This window comes from Gouania willdenowi, chromosome 14 (genome assembly GCF_900634775.1).
Source record: "Gouania willdenowi chromosome 14, fGouWil2.1, whole genome shotgun sequence".
Classification (NCBI taxonomy): domain Eukaryota; kingdom Metazoa; phylum Chordata; class Actinopteri; order Blenniiformes; family Gobiesocidae; genus Gouania; species Gouania willdenowi.
In genome coordinates this window covers 7,673,302-7,694,671 of record NC_041057.1, presented here as the reverse complement: position 1 = coordinate 7,694,671, position 21,370 = coordinate 7,673,302, and the positions used below count along the sequence as shown (strand labels likewise).

Below are 21,370 nucleotides of genomic sequence, written 5' to 3'. Positions count from 1 at the left end.
TAGGCGCTTCACATGCTCCCTTGTAGCTTTCGGAGGGCCAATGGAGGCATTGAAAAATAAACCCTTTGCTTTCCCTCTGATACAGTCAGATGATGTGTGATGACCTTGGTAGACCTGGTTCAGAAAACAAAAGTCCAGGTGGCGATGGGGGAAGAGCTGGGGGAGATGGAGGGGGACGGAGCATCAGTCTGCACAACATCTTTGGTGAAATAAAAGACAGACAGCCTTGAGCGACTGGCGTGTGGAGGAGGCCAATGATGATAAGCTGTTACGACCCCTCTTTGGTCTCCAGCAGTAAAATCCAATAATGTGATCTCAAACTGCAGGCCGAGCACTTAGCCTCTCCAAGGTGGTTACAATCCCGCCTAAAACGCTTCAAAGTAGTGACCTCCCACTTATTCAAGAAATCCATTGTGTATCCGGCCACAAACGTTCCGTCCGGACACGCGGGTTCACCCCTGCCCGGTCTTTTTGTCAAAAGAATTTGATCGATTGCATTGAGAAACCAGCTGACCAATTCCATCATTTCGGTTTTTGGATAAAATGCAGAGAGAGTCTCCAATTAGATCCAGAAGACTGAAGAGAAAACAGCAGCAAGGACAGATAGGGATGAGAGTGGGAGCAGAGAAAAATGTGACCGCCTTCACCGAGTAGCAGAAGAGAATGTGAATCAACAATACACAACACAACTGGCAGAAAGCAGCACCAGACAAGGCTAAGATACAGTTTTTGTCTGAATGCTGCATCAGCATTTGAACCAAAGGAACCCCTGCAAATATTTTTAAGTTCTATTTAAATAATTGTTGCCTTACAAAGCCCCTAAAGGCACAGGCAAAAATACAAAAATTCAACTTCTGCGAAATCTTGCAAAACTAGTGCAATTTTTTTTTGGCATGTTCCATTGAGGGCTTCATACTGCCTACAATTATCACTTAATTTAAACATTTCATGTATAAATCTGTACAAATTTTTGTGCAAACTTAAGTTCAGCGCAAAGTTTTCAAGTGCAACATGACATGTCACATGACTGTGAAAAAAAAGCCTTTCAATCCCTCTGGAAATTGAGTTTCAACCAGGAATTACCAACCAGTGTTAACTGGTTTTCGGGGGCAAACATTTATCGGAACCGTTTGCCCCCGGTTTATGAGGTCTTTCTTTTAGATCATCGTGAGAGAAGTTAGTTTTAAGGGTTCAACGTATAAATACTGTCATCATCCTGTCCGGAAAAAAAAATACTTCCTACAAGGTTAAAACTCTTCTTTATGAGATGTTTTAAAATCATTCTTTGGGAAGCACTTTTGTGAGATCGAGGGCTTTGGTTTATCAAAGAAGCATCCGATGAGTCACAGTATCTAATGAAAACCTATAAAAATAAAGGCTGTTGCGACACTTTTTACTTTATTCCTTGCGAGTTTTCAATATTAGCTTGGAATTACAGTAAAATGTTGTATTACATTTCTTTTAATCTTAGCTAACATTTTAGCTTTTTTCATTGTTGTTTTATGTGAATAAATCCTGACAGCTACAGCCTGGGTAATTTATTCAATTATACTTATTATACCTCACTTACTTTTGCTTTTGTTTTACTTTCCTCCAGGATTCATTCCACACATGTATCTCTCATGGTTAAAATTCTGAGAAAATGGAGTTAAGTACCGGTGACTCTTACTTCTAGACTTTTCATTTTGTGACGGAATCAGGTGTAAACTCTTTTCTCTGGCATCAAGCTCTAATCTTGTTGCTATAAACTCATTGCGCCTACCTCTGTTTGTGCACGGCTGTAAAAACATCTCTCCCTCTGTAGCCACAACATGTCCACAGTCTAGTTTTCTAAATGATTTCACTTTATTTCACAAACAATGATTGTTTCACATCCCCATCTTCAAACTAAACCCAACACAGTGTGAGGAAACTTCTGCAAAACCCTCACGTCCATTACTCCTAATTTCATGCTCGTTCTTTCGTCTCTAATGACTTTACAAAATAAACCAATTATGTGCAGCCCTGCAGTGCATTGGATATTTGAGCAACCAATTTGTTTTAATGAGGTGATGCAGTGTATTTTCACTCCCCCCCACTCCCCTGTTTATCTTTCTCCATGTGTGTCATGCAGCCACTAACACAAAGTCCTGGTTTGCATCCTTTCCCCCTCTTTTTTTTCTTTTTTTCTTCAGCTCAGACATTTCCCCGCCTTCTTTCTGAAGGCCTTGTTGAGACCCGAGAGGCTCGTGGGGTTAAAACCTGCAGCTTGCATGATGAGAGGGACATTTTCGAGCAAGATGGCAAGGGGGACAGTGGCTGCGTACCTGCATGGAGTCCTTCTCGTGACTTTGTGGAAACCTTCGCTGCAAGGCGGTGAGTCTTTACGTGCACGTGTGATGCACTTTTGGTCCAGGTGTAACAATTTTAGTGAACTGAATGCAAATTGTCCGTTTTTTGGGTAATTTTTAAATGAGGTTGTTCTTCACTGTGTTTAATTAATATGGATTTATAGGGGCCTGTCATGCAATATTTGATCAAGCGGAAAATATTATGTTTTGCAGATTTTTTAAAATTCTTAAATATATGAGATTAATATTATAATGCACATTACTTTTGAGTTGTATGTTGTGCAGAAAATTGTCCTTCAAATACTGTGAAAGTTATTTCGAGGACAAATTATTCTTTCTTACAATGCCATTGGTTCAAAATGTGGTTAACTTTATGATTTAGAGTTTTTAGGTTTTTTTTTTAAATTGACTTCCTAAAACTATACCATACTAAACCATATTTGCCTTTTTAAGTGTCTCCATCATGACAATTTCTTTTTTTTTTTTTTTAGAAAAGTTTAGGATTAAAACTTCTTATATTTAATGCCTATTTTGCCCTTTTGAATAAAGTGTGAGCAACAATATTATAAGGCATGAAATAAGGTTACGAATACAGTAAAACTCAACTATAATAGACCCTGTTGCCTTTGATCTCTTATCTCAAAATGTGAAATGTTGAGGAGTGACCAATATTTTTTGTGCTTTTGTTTTAACTAAAGATGGAGGTGAATTGTCTTTGGTTTCAGTTTTGACATCTGTTGGATTTGTCTGTTAAAAACTCAGTGAGTGATGAAGCTATGCAATCATCATCTAAATTAATGTGATGATATCTTCAAAATAAAAGCCCTACTGTGGAAATCTTACCTGTTTTACTTACTTAAACACAGTCATCAAGTTTCAAAATCATTCCACTTCAATTTGCATTAATTACAGCTGGAAAATAACTCACATGCAACACGAGAAAAAAGTTGAAGTACAACAACAACTTTGAAGTCTTGCTCTTACTCTGCAGAGTTCACATGTTCTGTTTAAGTGTGCCTAAGTTTCTGTCTGAAAATGTTCTCAAAAATCATTATCAGGTGTATTCTGAGATCCTAAAAATATGTCATGACCTGTTTAAGACCAACAGATCTTGGTACGCAGGATTATATAATTAGAACAAATCTGACTCATTGCAGGGCATTCCAAGATGGTTTATATTTCCAAACAGTGAGTGGACTCCGAGTGAATTTCAGAAAACGTGTGTATCGGCCCAACTCCTAATTATAAAAGACTGCTCCAAGAACACCTAATTTTGGCCGTGTCCAGCAGGTTGAGCTAAATGACTGAGGATAATTGGCTGTGTTGTTGTGAAAGTGCTGTTTATGGCATTACTGCAGTGAGATCCGTACCCTACATTCTTTAACAGTCCCCACAGAATTCTTACTTTCACATCTAGGCTGTGGGTTCCAAAGAAAAAAAAAGCCCAAAACACTTCCTTTTATAGTACTTCTACTCCCCAACTTTCTATTTTTAGCTTTGGGTGATTTGTGTAAAACACCATCGGTGTAGAAAAGTGTGAGAATTATTACAGAGCAAACATGCCTTTTAGGTGAAGCAGCGTTTGTTATCAACAGAGTAACTCAGGCGCCGAGCTTTGAGTTGATAATACACACACGCACACACACACACACACACACACACACACACACACACACACACACACACACACACACACACACACACACACACACACACACACACACAGACACACACACACACACACACTTCTCTGTGCTGGAGCTTGTGTGAGAGTGGATATGATGTGTTAACAGCTATTAAGAGAAATTAAATGGATTAGGTGCAGCCACAGAGGAGAAAATGTTGTGGTTGATGACTCACAATTGTGTCGCCTGTTATAGGATCTAAAACATTGGAAACACTGTGTTCCAGTTAACTGCTGCAGGAGTTGCTTGTTTAAGAGACCTGAGTGAATGACTTTCACTAACACAGCCTTTTAAGATAATTTACATCCATATTGTGAGTTTAATTTTTTTTTATGAAACCGACTTTGGTTTTGTTTCAGGTGTTTACATACCTACTGGTGGAGCTGCAGCTGGTGCTGGACCTGTACCTGGATTTGGACCAGGTGGGACTGGAACAGGATTTGGTCCTGGAAGTGCTGGAACAGGTTATCAGCGTGGTGGAGAAGCTGGACCAGGAGGAACTGGTGCTGGTTTAGGAAGCTTTGGGCCAGGAGCTGGTGGAGGTAAAGGAGATGTGTTCCGGTGAATGGCATGCAGTAAATGTGAGATGGTTTACTGTTAAAGGGTTAGCATTGTTGGTTATTTTTTCTCGATGTAACCCCCTGAATGGTTCTGGACTGTTCAGTTTGGTATGGGGAGTCAAAGGCTTGGCACAAATTCCATACACTGTTCACCAACAAATTTTGTGAAGGTGTATCAGGATAGGGTTAGGCCAGTATATTTGGGGAGACCCAAAAGCACCATTGAACTCTGGTTCTGATTTGATGTAATCTCTCAAGATCTTGTTTGCTTAAATGTGAAGAGGAGCAATCTATGAAGTGAAATCAAGAGAAACAAAGAAATGAGAACTAGAGTTATCTTGGCTCCTGTTTAAGCCAAACTAAAGCAAATTCATGTGTAAACATTTTCAGCATTCCTTCCACAAGACAGAATTGTTTCCCAGTCACAAGTGTTGCTTTCGGCATTCTCCACATCCAGTGGGTATGATTTATTCTGCAAGTTTTCAATTCTTTATTTGTTCCTTAGCTGGCTTTGGTGGTCAAAGACCAGGAGGTGTCGGACCAGGAGGTGTCGGACCAGGAGGTGTTGGACCAGGAGGGTTTGGACCAGGAGGTGTCGGACCAGGAGGGGTCGGACCAGGAGGGTTTGGACCTGGAAGTGTTGGACCAGGAGGTTTCAGGCCAAGCACCTTTGGTCAAGGCAGTGGTGAGTTCAAGGACATAAATCTAGTCTAATTCACTTTGAGAGGAGTCCCTTTTTTCTATTGTAAATATTTTTCTCTATGAGGTGGACAATCTTCAAAATCAGGCAAGTCTTCACGTTTGTTGGCCTTTAGACTGAATACTCATTCTATGACTTTTCAAAGTTAAAGTGAAGGAGCAAGCCTAGTAATCACAGTGATAAAACACCACTAAAACAGTAAAGTTGATCTTCATCTCTTTGTTCTCCTCATATTTAGGAGGTGTCTATGGTGGTCTGGGACCGGGTGGAACTGGGACAGGTGGTTTTGAGCCAAGTGGTGTTGGTCGTGGAAGTTATGGAACTGGAGCTGTAGGCAGTGGTACCGCTGGCCAAGGAACAGGTAAGATGATATTTGTTCAATGACATTCTTCTGCATGACATAATGGCGACTGATTAAGCAGCAAAAACCTGCAGGAAAGTGGATGTAGTAGACTCTAGCTGCACACATCTGATATTGATCATGTTGGAACATTACAATTTTGGTTGGATTGATGTTTGAAATGTATTTCATTCCCATAAATATTTTTAGCACTTGAGCCCACTCATCCATTGCAAGAAAACCTTACTGTAGTATTTTGAAAATGTAATAAGAACACGTCATAAGATGATTTAAAACTGATTCTCTCAGCACTCTTATCATGTGACATTCACAATAAGTGGAAGCTCTCAGCTCCACTCACACGACTCTGCTCTGCTGCTTTCAGTGTAAATATTGTTCCTATGTTCAGGATAAGGACCCCATATATGTTCCGAGTTTCATTTCCTCATCGCTTCAAGCTTATAAGTTATTGTTGGGGGGTTACCCAGCTTCACACACACATGTGCACTGTGATTAAAGCTAATGCCTTGGAAATGTCAGGGCCCTGATAAAGAGAGGAAGACTAATTTGCTTTGGAAAGTCATTGTTTTTCATCCCTGAGTTACCCTTACTGAAGAAAGGAGGAGGAAGTGGAGTTGGGCTTGTTGCTGGGGAGGCGGGGGCAATAATGTGAAAACGGTGTTGGTAAAGCCTCAGCTTTGAACCCTTTGAAATCATTATGTCAGTGGGTCAAAAGCAGATCAGTATGAACGCAGGAATCACACCAGTCATACTTTTTAGAGAAACATGGGTTACATCCAAAATCTATGCTGTCCACAAGTTAGAAGATCCAATGAAACTCCATTGGAGATCAAGATAATCAATGAACAGTTTGAAATGTATCTGTAATGAAGTCTACTCTTATTAACATTAGATAAGATTACATTTACAGATGCTGGTCCATTAAACAAACTTAAAGACAGATAATAAAAACAATGCCTATACTGTATACTCATCAATGTGTTTTTGGATAGGAATAAAAATATCCTGAATTCAAACTAGATTGGTGCCACACTGCAGACTGTCCCATCCAGCACTTAATGATGTAAGCAGCAGTCTACAACGGCTGCACATGAACTAAACAAACATTTGCATTGATGCAGGTGGCTATGGGGGGTATGGAGGATATGGACCAACTGATGGAACTGGCCCCAAACCACCGAAAACAGGTAACGCTGTTTACACGGTTCATTGTAATATAATAAACAACTTTATATTTCTACTGCAAAAACAAACTACTTTTATCAGTCCTCACTTTGAAAAACTACTGACCTCTGTATCATTTACCTTAGGTGGTGTTGGAACAACATTTGGTGGAACTGGTTATGGGCCTGGGGGTGCAGGAGTCGGGCCTGGTGGTGCAGGATATGGACCTGGCAGTGCAGGATATGGACCTGGCGGTGCAGGGTATGGGCCTGGTGGTGCAGGAGTTGGGCCTGGTGGTGCCGGATTCGGGCCTGGTGGTGCAGGGTATGGGCCTGGCGGTGCAGGAGTCGGGCCTAGTGGTGCCGGATTCGGGCCTGGCGGTGCAGGAGTCGGGCCTGGTGGTGCCGGATTCGGGCCTGGTGGTGCAGGGTATGGGCCTGGCGGTGCAGGATTCGGGCCTGGTGGTACAGGAGTCGGGCCTGGCAGTGCAGGAGTCAGGCCTGGCGGTGCAGGGTATGGGCCTGGTGGTGCAGGAGTTGGGCCTGGCGGTGCAGGGTATGGGTCTGGTGGTGCAGGAGTCGGACCTGGCGGTGCAGCAGTAGGGCCAGGCGGGGCAGGAGTCAGGCCTGGCGGTGCAGGATTTGGGCCTGGCGGTGCAGGAGTCGGGCCTGGCGATGCAGGAGTTGGGCCTGGCGGTGCAGGAGTCGGGCCTGGCGGTGCAGGATTTGGGCCTGGTGGTGCAGGAGTCGGGCTTGGTCAAGGTGGAGCTGCTGTCCCAGGAAGAGGTGAATAATTTGATGTAATATAGTGCTTAAAACATTATTTACATTAAAATGAAATAAAGTCAGTGTAATTGTTTTAAAAATGTATATATAAACTTTAAATGTCAATTAATGTAGTACATTGTAGTTTTAAAACTAAGGTTGAATTGTAAATAAACATTTGGAGTAGAATTAATTACAATAGGTACATGACATTTTCAAATCTACATAAGTTGTATCTGTTTCATGTTCAAGGTTCACTACTTCCACAAACTGGTACAACTGGAGCAGGGCATGGTGGGAAGAGTGGTGGAAAAGCATCGAAACAAATTCCAGGTAAACCCCACATAAATTCAAATACTCTCCTCAGGAGGAGTTTCTGCTTAACGGCTGTGGTCTCACACAGGAATTGGAGTACCTGGACTCTACCAAGGTGGATTTGTACCAGGACAAGGTGAGTTGTCACATAAATGTAAAAGCATATGCAAAACTACTGACATATACCATCTAAGAAATCAAATGTCACTGGATACTTTTGGTCAGGCTTTGGAGGCAGAGGTGTTCTCCCCGGAGTGGCCACAGGATCAGGATTGGGGTCTCAGACTGGTATAAAAATATTTCAATATTCATGCATCCTGGAATATCCCCTTGTGGGATAAAAAAAAAAACATAATACAACATTGCTTTAATCTTCATTGGTGCAGGAGTACTTGGTCAGGGAGGTACTGGACCAGGAGGGACAGGAAGTGAGTCACATTCTTCAACATGATGTGAAAATTAAAAGCTCTCTGCCTGATACTTGAGGGGTTCTTTGTAACAATTTCAACAACTAAAATTCAGTATTTCACAAATTTAGTGATGTGTGTCTTGTCTTAGATGGTCGTGGCCAGCAGCTTCCAGGGGTTTTTCGAGGATATCCGCTCATTACACCAAAGTCAGGTAGGCAAAAACTAGAAGAGGAGTAACAGTTTTCTTGTCTTTAAATAATAAATGTATTGCCTACATTTCTTAGTCTAAGATGCTTTTCCTCTCTTGACTACAGGGGCGGGAAAATCGAAGAAACTCGGCAAAGCAGCAGCTAAATATGGTAGAGACAGAACAGCTTTGTCATTAAAAAGAAGCACTCATAAGAAACATATTCAGGACTTCTTCATCCATACTCACTTAGCTGATTGCAACATTTGTCTGTACATTTGTAACATTAAGGTGCAGGAGTTGGAACCTGGGGACCTAGTCAAGGAGGCGTTTTAGGTGGTGGAGCTGGTCAGCAAGCAGGGGGAGGAGTGGGAGTCGCACCTGGTTCAGGTGGAGGTGTGGGGACAAGAGTCGGAACGGGATTTGGAGGAGGTGTTGGAACAGGAGCCGGACCAGGACTTGGAGGAGGTGTGGGGACAGGAGTTGGACCAGGACTCGGAGGAGGTGTTGGAACAGGAGCCGGACCTGGACTTGCAGGAGGTGTGGGGACAGGAGGTGGACCAGGACTTGGAGGAGGTGTGGGGACAGGACTCCGTCCTGGATTTGGAGGAACAGGAGCAGCTGGAACAGGAGGTTGTATAAAAGTGTTTTTTTCGTCTTCTTGTTATGGTGTTATTTCCTGTCTCTGTGATATTACTGTTAACACCTAAAAATTCCTTCACTGTTATGGTAAAATAGTTTGACTCATTCAAGTTTATAGTTTGATAACCATTCGTTTCCACATCATTTGGAATCACAGGTTACGTCCCTGGCTCTGACAAAGCTCGTAAATATGGTGAGACCTTTAAAATACTACAACCACAAACTAATGCATGTTATTAAAGCCTCACTCACTCATTGTCCAGGAGCTGGAGGGACTGGTGGTGGCACCGGCTTTAGCCCTGGAGGTGCTGGTACTGGGACAGTTGGAGGACCAGGAGGAGTGGGCACTGGTGTAGGACCCGGTTCAGGTGTTGGCTATGGTCCTGGTGGGGGCAGCACTGGGCCAGGTGGTCTTGGTTACGGTCAAGGTGCAGCGGGGGCTGGATATGGAGGGGCAAGAACAGGACCTGGTGGTAAACATTATTCCAAAGATTCTGCCTAATACCAAATGTTACCAGTAATAAGTGACGTAGTCTAGCAGAGAGCAAAGTGTAGGATACATGTAACAGTCTTTTTAAATTTGTTTTTCAGGTTATGACGCCAATGCCAAAGCACGAAAATATGGTAAGAATAACAATCAGCCGTGGACACCTGTGATAATAATGTTACTGCGTTGAAAAGAAAGGCACTGTTCTTTGTCTCATAGGTATGCTTAGTGGGGCACTCGGAGGGTCAGGAGGAGCAGGGACTGGTTATGGACCAGCTGGTGCTGGACAAGGAGGAGCAGGTACTGGTTATGGACCAGGTGGTGTAGGGACTAGTTATGGACCTGGTGGAGCTGGACAAGGAGGAGCAGGGACTGGTTATGGACCAGGTGGTGTAGGGACTAGTTATGGACCTGGTGGAGCTGGACAAGGAGGAGCAGGGACTGGTTATGGACCAGGTGGTGTAGGGACTAGTTATGGACCTGGTGGAGCTGGACAAGGAGGAGCAGGGACTGGTTATGGACCAGGTGGAGCTGGACCAGGAGGAGTAGGGACTGGTTATGGATCACGAGATGCAGGGACTGGTTATGGACCAGGAGGAGCAGGGACTGGTTATGGACCAAGTGGAGCTGGAACTGGTTATGGACCAGGTGGTGCAGGAACTGGTTATGGACAAGGTGGAGCGGTGCCAGGAGGAGCAGGGACGGGTTATGGACCAAGTGGAGCTGGAACTGGTTATGGACCAGGTGGTGCAGGGACTGGTTATGGGCCAGGTGGAGCAGGACCAGGAAGAGCAGGGACTGGTTACGGTCCAAGCAGTGCAGGGACTAGTTATGGACCAGGAGGAGCAGGGACTGGTTATGGACCGGGTGGGACAGGAACTGGTTATGGACCGGGTGGAGCTGGCTATGGACCTGGAGGTAAAGATACATTTTTTACTCAAGGCTTTTCAGATTCAAAGGTATCAACATCATCAAGTGATTCTCAAATGCTGATGTTTTTTCAGGCTATGCCGGAGCCAAAGCCCGTAAACACGGTAAGACACTCAGATCCAACGAGCCCTATTGATTTTGTTCTTCTTTTGTCTAAAGTCATCTGCTAAGACTGATCTGTGAACCTAATCAGGTTGATGTTTAATCCATATTTGCTGCAGGGCTTCCTGGAGGTGCTGGAGGTGCCCTGGGGGTTGAGGCTGGACCTGGTTCTGCAGGGGGAGTAGGTGGTGGCCTCCCTGGCCAAGGTGCAGTAACAACCAGTGGTGGACCTGGTTCTGGAGTTAGAGTTGGACCTGGAGCTGGAGGTATTATTGGAAAAACAGAGCTGAGTTTGCACAGCACGAAGATAACATTGAATGATTGAAATACTTTTAATTGATCTTTCATTTGAAATAGCCATTATGAAAACTATAGAAACATCTTCAATAAAAGAACATAATGAACAAATAAGGATATACATTCCCAATAGTTTAGTAGCAGCTAATCCACAGACAATAGTGCTGAACCATATTTCTAAGCACCAAATTCTGATCCAAATCTCCCCTTTGTCCCAGTAGCAGGGGGCTATGGTCCTGGTTCTGGAGGAGCACTGGGCACTGGAAGAGGATATGGGCCTGGTGGATTTTGGCCTGGCGCTGGAGCTGGTACTGGTTACGGACCAGGTGGAGGTTATAGTGCAGGACCAGGAACTGGATATGGAGGTTTAAATATTACTTAAGCTTGGAGGTTTTTTTTTTTCTTTAACAAACTAAAAAAACTAACTAAATCTTTTTATACGAACAGGTTTTGGAGCTGGACAAAAGCCTTCAAAATATGGTAGCCTATATACAGTATCTATGTCCTTCTCTGTTCAAGAAACTCAAATATTGATAGTTTTTATAGCAACATTCCTACAAATCATTTTGCTTGTGTAATTCTGATGAAGGTCAGGGTGCGGGTGGAGCAGGAGCTGGAGGAGTGCTTGGAGGTGGAGCAGGAAGAGGTAAGCTGCTTTAAAAACTGCAAAAATTATCATTTTCATTGTTTGCTGGTGTCAAATGGCTGTGGAGCTTTGGATGTATGTCTTTGGTCAAAGTGCAAGAGCTCCTGCAGGATCATCTGAGTGGCAGATTTCACTTTGAGTGATCAGAACAATCACCTCGTGTTCAGTCCTTCTGAAAATCATTCATTGAAAAAAAAAAAAAGGTCATGTGACAAAAAAATATCAAGTTCCCTTGAAGAGTAGAATTGAGTTTTGTTTGCCCAAAATTTTGTAAAAAGTACATGAAAGGATTATTGCTACTTGCATTGATTTGCAAATTAAATACATCATTATGACAGTGACAAGGGTTTGAGACATCTTAGACATTCAGGATGAACAATCATTTTTGAACGACAAACAAGGTAAATATCTAAATAAAAAAAATGTAAAAAATACATTCTCAATCCTTTTGAAATAAGGGAACAAACTTTTTTCTTGGTTGAAAAGTTGGTTTATGTCAAATTCAAATTCATGAGTTTTCTTCAAGGTTTTTACTGATACAGTGTAATTGTTGATTTCATCCTCAGATTATGGTACATCTGCAAAATATGGTAAAGTGCAAATTGGTTTTAATTTGGCAGTAAAAACAGTTTGAACTGTTTACTTTAGTTTAAATATAAAAATCTATTTACCTTGTAATTTTCTACTCTAATAACTGAAGGCCAACCTGATGGGGTCATACCAGGAGTTGGCACAGGAAGTGGCACCACAGGAGCTGGTACAGGGACTGGAACCACAGGAACTGGAACCACAGGAGTTGGTACAGGAACTGGTACTACAGGGACTAGAACAACAGGATCTATTGGGGCTGGCACAGGAATTAGACCCACAGCAATTGGACCTACAGGAGCTGATACAGGAAGTGGTACTTCAGGAAATGGCACCAGTACAGGAGGTGTTGGGGGAACAGTTGGATCAAGTGGTGAGGTTCTGTGTAAAGTTTAAAAACGTTTATATATCATTCCAAAATAAGTACAAAAATGTGCTGAACTGTGTCTGTTGCATCAGGTGGGGGACCTGAATCCACAGGAAGCACAGCAGCTCCAGGATCAGAAGGTATCTGCATATACACAATACACACAAACTCTGTTGGTCTTTTTATGACTTCATTGTCGCACATTTCTCTCGTAAGCTTTGACCCTTGTTATATTTGATGTTATCTTATTTAAATGCTTTGTCATTATTCCAGGTGACAGGGCTGTGATTGAGGGATCTGGAAGTTCTGGTGGAGAAGGCAAGTGAACCTATCTGATCTACAGACATTTATTCCACTTTCCACCACCCAGAGACATTACCTCTATAAAAACTCGTAAAACAACCCCTAAATGTATGAAAACATAATGCATTCTATATTTAAATAGGAGACACTAGTGTAGCTGGCAGCCCGACCGGTGCAGGAGGTGATGGAGATCGACTGGGTGGAGCAGGAATCCCAATTATTGGTGCAAAACCAGGTAAGTTCATGCTTCACATTTAAAATGCATGTAAAATGTATCTGCCTACATTTGATCGAAAATGGTTTTTAAACTGTACCACAGGTAGAGAATGTTTTCATATCATCCTAAAGGTCCTGTTGTATCTTCTTTATCAAACAGGACTCAATGGGACCACCATTTCAGGTCAGAAACTAAGTTCACTCATATCTGCCTGAACAAATGGCACCACACCTGTTATGTAATACCTTTTACCCTTATGAACTAAATTTCTGCCAGTGCCATGTGGATAAGACCTCTCAGGCACATTAGATTCTAAACTGTATATAAGTGATTGTTTTATATGGAAGGGAATAGCGCCACCATGTGGCCCTGCAAACATCCAATTACACAAATGTAAAACTGTTACATTTATCAATACTGTAATATCTATATCATTTTAATTCAGATTAGCTTTTTATATTATTGGATTTATATATTAGATATATTTTAATTTATACAAAAGTGGCAATAACTAAACTATGATTAATTAAAAATAATACACGTGAGCAAAAACTATATAGAAATATATTGATATTTTCATCAACTAATACAAAGTAATTTTGCAGGGACTGGTGACAGGACAAGTGTGATTCTACCGGGAGCCAAACCCCTCAAACCCCCAGGTGATACATATAAGAATAAGTCTGTCTTAACAATTTAAAACAAATATTTACTTGAACATTTTTCCTTTTTTTAGTGAGGTTTACTTATATTTCTGTAATGTAAACATTTTTGACTGTTAAAAGAAAAGGGAGAACATGCTAAATAAGCTTTGTGATATGACTCACCTCACTTATTTAAGATACTTTTCACTGATGTCTTATGTCTTCTGTCTGCAGGTGTTCCCAGAGGAGACACACCAGGTGAGGGAGATGGAGAAGGAGGCCCTGATGGAGAGAGGGAGGGTACTATTGGCATAGCTGGAGGTCCTACTGGTGCAGGAACACCTGGAAGTGTTTCAGGTGGAGTGGCGGGAACTGGAGAAGGAGGAAGCCCTGCAGCAGGAGGAACACCAATGCCACATAAAGGTGCTTCTCCAAACATCAGGAGGTTCTCTGTGATGCCCATGTTTGATCAAGGCGTGTGAGCAGCTCCATCCTGAATGTCTCACAGAACATGGAGCTGATGGAACAACAGGAGGAGGTAGTGGCAGTGCAGGTGGAGTGACGGGTGGGGTCAGCACTGGTCCTGGGTCTGTTGGAGGGGGTCCGGGAAGTGTCGGAGGTGGGACAGGAGCAGGTGGTTTGGTACCAGGTGGAGGAGGTGCAGGAATTGTTAAACCTGGAAAAAGTGAGCTGTCATCATATTTTCTCCTCTGCAATGTTGTGATTCAACATCTCAATAAAGAATCTTCCTCACATCATCTTCCACAGGTTATGGAGCAGGTGGAGCTGGAGTTTTGCCAGCTGGAGGTAATGTAACAGTTCCCACCTGGATTGAGCAAGTTATCAGACACTGAAGTTTTACAGTTTATTTGTTTTCCCTTTCAGGTGTTCGTTATCCGACTGGAGCGGGAGTAGGAGCCGGAAAACCAGGAAAAGGTTCAAAGAGCTATCAAACGATTTCTCCAGTATGATTTAATTTGGCGTAAGTGATAGAGGTTGCATTGTTCTTTTCATTGTTTTTATCTTTTCATCAGTGTATGGAACATTTGGAGCAGGAGGCCAGGGAAGGCTTGGAACTGGTATCTACAACACAGGCCTAGGAGGCTATGGCACAGGTCCAGGAAGCTATGGTACAGGTCCAGGAGGCTATGGTACAGGTCCAGGAGGCTATGGTACAGGTCCAGGAGGCTATGGTACAGGTCCAGGAGGCTATGGCACAGGTCCAGGCAGCTATGGTACAGGTCCAGGTGGTTATGGAGCTGGGCCTGGAGGCTATGGCGGCAGTGCTGGAGGGACTGGTTTTGGTCCTGGTGGTGTTGGGACAGGTCCAGGAGCCACAGGAGGTGCTGGAACAGGAAGAACTGGAGCAGGCCCAGGAGGAGCTGGTGCTGGACCGGGTGGATATGGTGGTGTAGGCCCTGATGGTAAATTGGATTTCTATTAAACTTTGTAGTTAAAAAAAACATTTTGCTTCAATAGAAAATATGTAATAATTGGTTTTGTTCATCAGGCTCGAGATATGGACAAGGAACGGGTACTGGAACTGGAAAACCACCTAAAAGTAAGTACATATGAACAGCAGTGTGGTAATGGTATTTATGAGCATTTTACAAAGAAAGTCAACTGAAGAAAGTTTGTTCTTAGGTTATGGAGCAGGAGCTGGTGGAACAATAGGAAGACAAGGCTTGGGAACTGGTATTGGTCCTGGTCCAGGAGGCTATGTGCCAGGTGGTTACGGGGCTGTTAGTCCTGGTGCAGGCACTTATGGATCTGGTGGCACTGGGCCAAGTGGTTTTGGACAAGGTGGTGCTGTGACAGGGGCAGGAGGATATGGACAGGGTGGTCAAGGACTGAGAAAACCTCCTAAATCAGGTACATTAGCCTTTGCTTCGTCACTAAAAGTGACCATTAATGATACACTTAAATTACATTAAAAACTGTGTATCCCCCTGACAGCCTATGGATCCTCCTCACTTGGCGGACCTGGTTATGGACAAGGTGGTGCAGGAACTGGTTATGGACCAGGTGCGTAAATCTGGTTTACACTGAAGCTGGTTTGAAATGCCCATTATTTTTTCCACTCAATTCCAAAATATCTAAAATCCAACAAATCATTGCAACTGACCAAATGTACACCAGACAATATTACTGTCAGGGATTAGTTTACTAAAAACCCACCGCTTGTTTCAGCTACAGGAGTGGGACCTGGAGGGGCTGGGACTGGAACTAGTGGTTTCGGACCAGGCGGAGCTGGAAGAGGAACTGGTGGTTTCGGACCAGTAGGAGCTGGTACAGGAAGTGGTGGTTACGGACCGGGCGTTGCCGGCACAGGAACTGGTGGTTTTGGACCAGGAGGAGCTGGTACAGGAACTGGTGGTTATGGACCGGGCGGTGCCGGCAGAGGAACTGGTGGTTTCGGACCAGGAGGAGCTGGCACAGGAACTGGTGTTTTCGGACGAGAAGGAGCTGGTACAGGAACTGGTGGTTACGGACTGGGCGGTGCCGGCACAGGAACTGGTGGTTTCGCACCAGGCAGAGCTGGTACAGGAACAGGTGGTTACGGACCGGGAGGAGCTGGCACAGGAACTGGTGGTTACGGACCAGGCAGGGCCGGCACAGGAATTAGTGGTTACGGACCAGGAGGAGCTGGCACAGGAACTGGTGGTTTCGGACCAGGAGTAGCTGGCACAGGAACTGGTGGTTTCGGACCAGGCGGTGCCGGCACAGGAACTGGTGGTTATGGACCAGGAGGAGCTGGCACAGGAACTGGTGGTTTCGGACCAGGCGGTGCCGGCACAGGAATGGGAGGATATGGAGCCGGTGGTCCAGGATCAGGAAAAAGAAAACCATCTAAATCTGGTAAAAAACTGCTTAAAGTTGTACATCCAGCTATATGGACACATTTATTATAATAATAATAATAATAATAATAATACATTTTATTTAAAAGTGCCTTTCAAAACACCCAAGGACACTGTACAGGGCAGTCATTAAAATAAACACAATAAAAATTATTACAGTGTTGCTTTGTGTATGTTGTGATAAATGTATTAACAAGACATTTTTGTCCATTTGAGAAGCTGATCGTTGATTAATTCATAGTTATTTTCTTCTCTGCAGGTTATGGAGGCGCTGGTTATGGGACAGGTAAGTCATCAGCTTTGGAAAGGAATCTGGTAATGGTCTACTAAAAGTCTGAGGTACATATTTTACATTTGTTTTCTGACCTAGGAAGCTTCCTAGGAGCAGGTACAGGACCTGGTACTGGTGGAACTGGAACAAGACCAGGTGGTTTTGGTCCTGGTGGTTACGGACCTGCTGGAACTGGTTCATCTATTGGTATTGGCCAAGGTGTAGCAGGAACTGGTGTTGTTGGCCCGAGTGGTTCAAGACCAGGTGGTTTTGGCTCAGGGGGTGTCGGACCTGGTGGGTTTGGTACAGGTGGCGCTGGAACTCTGCCAGGGGGGTTTGGACCACAGGGAGCTGGTGGATACGGCCCTGGCGATCAAAGGAAGCCTCCTAAATCAGGCTATGGCTCATCATTGGGAGGAACTGGCTATGGACCAGGTTTGGTTCTCATCCTTTTAAACTGTAGTTATTGGAATATGTTTTCATGTGCTTAGCATGTAGACATGAAAGCCACATTTTTGGGTACATTCACTTGCTTATATACCATATACCTAAATAACTATACTAAAATCACTGTACTGTGAAACAAATTTAATTTATGTTTATCTACTTATACAGGAGGAGGTTGGTATATTTAGAAAATTAAATCACCTAATCAAATTTGTTTAAAAAATGAATTTTGTTCCTTAAAAACAGGATTAACTTGAAAGAAAGGGATGTTGGGCTTTCAGGTGTTATTTTTGCTCTAATATACCTGCATACAAACATTTGTTCACCAGGTGGAGGAGTGGGTGTCCTCCCTGGAACTGGAGCAGGAGGTGCCACTGGTGGAGGACCAGGTAAGATTGTGATCTACAAAAACATAACAATAACAGTATAACAGTATTAGACAACTACACAGGTCCAACCATGATTTTGATGATTTTATTACGTTTTTTTATTCTCGTTCACTCACCTGTTTAGGTGGAGCAGCAGCAGGAACAGGAGGAGGAGTAGGAGGTGAACAATGCAAACTAACAACAGACAATAAAAGCTTTTGCATTTTTTTTAATATTGCAAAAGTCATAATCAAAGGTTCTGGCCTGTAATGAGAGCTTTCTTCCAATAGGGGATGCTTCCCTTGGTTTTGGTGGAGGTTATCCAGGTAAGAATGACAACATTGTCTTAATGCCTATGGAGAAATCCCTCACAGAGTCCTGTAAATAATGCACTTTTATCTCTGTGACTGCTCACTTTGGTATTCTAATCCTCATCATGTCACTCCTGGGAAACCTTGTCATTGCTATCAGTTGTTTATCATGACTTGTCTTTCCTGTTTTTGTTCCCTAGGATATGCAGGAGCAGCCCAAAAATGTAAGAAAACTGTCTTTAATCCAGCATTAGCACAAAGGTATACACTAGTCAACCATAGCCATAATAATGATCGCACATAAAGTAAATAACACATCGTTATTTACCTTTTGTCTTAGCACCAAAAGACTTGCCAGCATTCAGATTTTTTATTACACCTTAAACTACAATAAATATGTTGTACAAGTATGTGTTCTATTATAATCCTTGTGCAAACATCACACCATGCAGATTCTTAAGATCAGAAGGTTTAGGTAAATATTTGTGATATTACTAATGTTTTTTTCTGACTTCCTTGTCCCCCCAGCTAAAGCACAGAAAGCAGCTAAATATTCCGCTTTGCAGGCTTTACTTGGAGCCGGGGGCTACCGAGGTATAAACCAAACACACAATGTGACTTTGCAATGAAGCCTAACCACATCCAAACATGAAAGCCTCTCTAGAACCAAACCACCACCATAGGCAGAGTTTGAGATTCTACGATACGATGATGCAAAAATTATTAGTAACATCATTGATAATGTTGACTACAAACTTTTGCGTCGAAGCGTTGTTTACTATTGTAAATTCATGATAAAATCAGGCCTGCTTCATTTTTGCGGCAGTAGCATACATGAACTGCTGGGCACAGTGTCGCCTCACTTTTACATTGTGAAGAAGAATTGCGCAATAGAAGAAGAACCAACCTAAAGTCTCAAAAGTATGAGACTTTAGGTGAGATTTTTAAAAGAACAACAAATGAATTTGTATATATTTTGTACAGTCACTATGTTTTATGGCACTTAAAATGTTTGTATATTATATTAAGAATTGTATTTTTTTGGAAAATGAATCCAAAAATCCCCCCCATAAACTCTGCGTATAGTCACCACTGTCTGAGTTCTAAAGTAATATTTCTCAGATTGTTCCCCTGTCACTGACAGACAATATTTGAGTAGTTAGTGTCATTCACAAAAAGTGAGGAAACGTTTTAATTTCTTTGTGTTCTTGGTGCTGTAGGCGCCGGCTGTCAGGGGAAATACTGTGGCCGTCTAAGGAAGTGAAGGACCAGCACAAAGGAAGTGACCTCACTAAACAACAGTGGTGCTAATGCTAATGCCTGATCCCATCCTGCAAATGTTCACTAAAGCGAGGCGTAGCTTCTTCATTTATTGTTGTACAGATCTCTGTGAGTAAGCGAAAGAGCTTGGATTCAGGATTTTAAAAAGTTATTGGTGTGATTGTATTTCTGTTTCAATGCGTTTGGAATATTTTTTGAGATTATAATTTTTAAAAAATACAATATTTTGCAATCAGCTGTAGTAAAAGCATTTTTTGGGCACATTATTTTCTTCTCTGAACAAACCACCTTAATGTCTGAGCAGATCCTGAGAATAAAAAGATCTACATATGTTGTTTATTAAAAACCAGGAAAGTCGAGCTATACTATTGATTTTTTTTTTTACTATTTTGTTTTAAGTTTGAGAGAGTTTCCATTCCTGTGCAAGTGCCACCGTGATACTAAGGACTCCCTGAGGGCAACTCCTTCAGACCTGTCTGCATGCTGACTAAAGTTTCTCTGAGGTCACACTTTTACCCAGCCAGACTGGATTTCCTGTTGATTCTAGCACTTAACTACTGTTTTTTTTTAAGCTTTTACATCGTGAGTATGGCAGTTAGATTTGATCATGAAAGAGCAGTCTCTGGTTTTCTTTGCTTCAACACTGTAGGCACTGTTTCATAGCTTCACAACACTTTATTATAGCATTAATTTCAAATGTGTTCACAGACTTTGTTTCTAGAAGAATGTTTCTGTCTTGTGTTGTGGCTTATGTTTTAGCTGTTAAACATGAGGGTGAGGAAACATCAAAATCACATCTTTCACTGTGTTTTCCTTCATCTCTTTTGCCACTGTTGGTCACCCACTCACTAGACTTTTTAAATTATACTGAGAACTTCTTTCAGTGTCATTTTACAAATCCACCTGCTTTTTGTAAATCAGTGATTATTTGCCTTTGTTTTTAAATTGTGTGTTTTCAACTTTTGTACAAGGAAGTGCTTTTTTTTCCAACATTGTCCTTGAATTTTAGAACAGCTGTAAGTGAATGTCATTCTTTGTTGATAAAGTGGCACAATGTGTGTTTTTAACATCTGCATTTTTTGATATGGCCTTTGAAGATTATGCACTTTTTTTTGTAAACATTGCTCTCTGAAATAAAGACATGAACAGTGACTCGTTTCATTTTTTATTTAATTTTTTAATTGGGTGTTTGTTTCCACGTTTATATTCAATGCCATTTGATGGGCAATACTGATTCAAAGCCACAACGTTTTTTTTTGTGTGTTTATAACCATAAGTCGAGCAGCTCTGGATAGAAAAAGTGTATCAGTGATAAAAAAAAATGATAAATGGGAATTGGTAATAATATTTAAAATCAGATCAAAGAAAATGTAGTTGAAATTGTAAAACCAGTTCCACACTAAAAGTATTTGGAATATGAAGCAGGTCTGGTTCTTAAATGAATAGATCTGGTGAGCCAGTCTGACCAGTCTAAAACTGTAGAAATACATGAAGGATAGGACAGGAGAAGACAAGACAAGAATAGAAAGCCATTTCAGCATTAATATGACATTGCTGATATCAACCATATTTAGGCTCTAATACAGACAATGGCCAAACCCCAAAAAATATTCCAAAAACCTACAAAATAACAGAAAAATATACAAAACAATTATTTAAAAAACAGCAAAAATTCACAAAATTACTCCAAAAACACACATTGACACTACAAAAATATAAAAAAAGACAACTAACACCCATAAAATTAGAGAGGAATAAACAGAATGACAACAAAACCACAATTAAACTACACAAAATTACCCCAAAACAGACAAAATAACCATTTTGTAGTTTGGATCCAAAATGAATCCTAAAACACAAAACAACGACAAACCCACACAAAATGAGAGAAGAATATACAAGATGGTCGTGTTAAAGATTGGATTGTTCATTAATGCTGACATGAATGTTGATAATGTGGTCCTTGGATCAGACAAGTTGAGCCGAACAATAGATGACCCATTAAAAACTTTTCTTTTCGACAAGATCAAATAAGTTATCCTCAATTGACAGGTGATGCTTTCGCTGACCACAGGTTTAAAGCAGATAAGGCTGCTTTGCATGTGAGGTCAGAGGTGAGCCAAACGTATCTT

The 21,370-nt window shown here is 42.0% G+C and overlaps 1 protein-coding gene across 1 annotated transcript; it reads left to right on the top strand.

Moving 5' to 3' along the window:
- The first annotated feature begins 2,267 nt into the window (after positions 1 to 2,267).
- On the top strand, positions 2,268 to 20,390 carry elnb (elastin b). The gene is made up of 46 exons (XM_028465904.1): positions 2,268 to 2,355; positions 4,375 to 4,557; positions 5,081 to 5,260; positions 5,514 to 5,636; positions 6,758 to 6,823; positions 6,947 to 7,585; positions 7,817 to 7,897; positions 7,968 to 8,015; positions 8,105 to 8,167; positions 8,266 to 8,307; positions 8,438 to 8,500; positions 8,604 to 8,648; positions 8,768 to 9,109; positions 9,276 to 9,311; positions 9,382 to 9,591; positions 9,710 to 9,742; positions 9,825 to 10,523; positions 10,610 to 10,639; positions 10,757 to 10,903; positions 11,156 to 11,299; positions 11,382 to 11,414; positions 11,524 to 11,580; positions 12,147 to 12,170; positions 12,281 to 12,541; positions 12,628 to 12,675; positions 12,809 to 12,853; positions 12,981 to 13,073; positions 13,215 to 13,238; positions 13,661 to 13,717; positions 13,934 to 14,122; positions 14,208 to 14,384; positions 14,468 to 14,506; positions 14,585 to 14,635; positions 14,734 to 15,123; positions 15,210 to 15,260; positions 15,344 to 15,571; positions 15,656 to 15,724; positions 15,890 to 16,558; positions 16,820 to 16,846; positions 16,931 to 17,266; positions 17,608 to 17,667; positions 17,792 to 17,827; positions 17,937 to 17,972; positions 18,158 to 18,181; positions 18,486 to 18,551; positions 19,178 to 20,390. The coding sequence occupies exons 1-46, from the start codon at positions 2,280 to 2,282 to the stop codon at positions 19,219 to 19,221; spliced, it is 6,384 nt and encodes a 2,127-aa protein (XP_028321705.1). The 5' UTR covers positions 2,268 to 2,279; the 3' UTR covers positions 19,222 to 20,390.
- Positions 20,391 to 21,370: the final 980 nt, after the last annotated feature.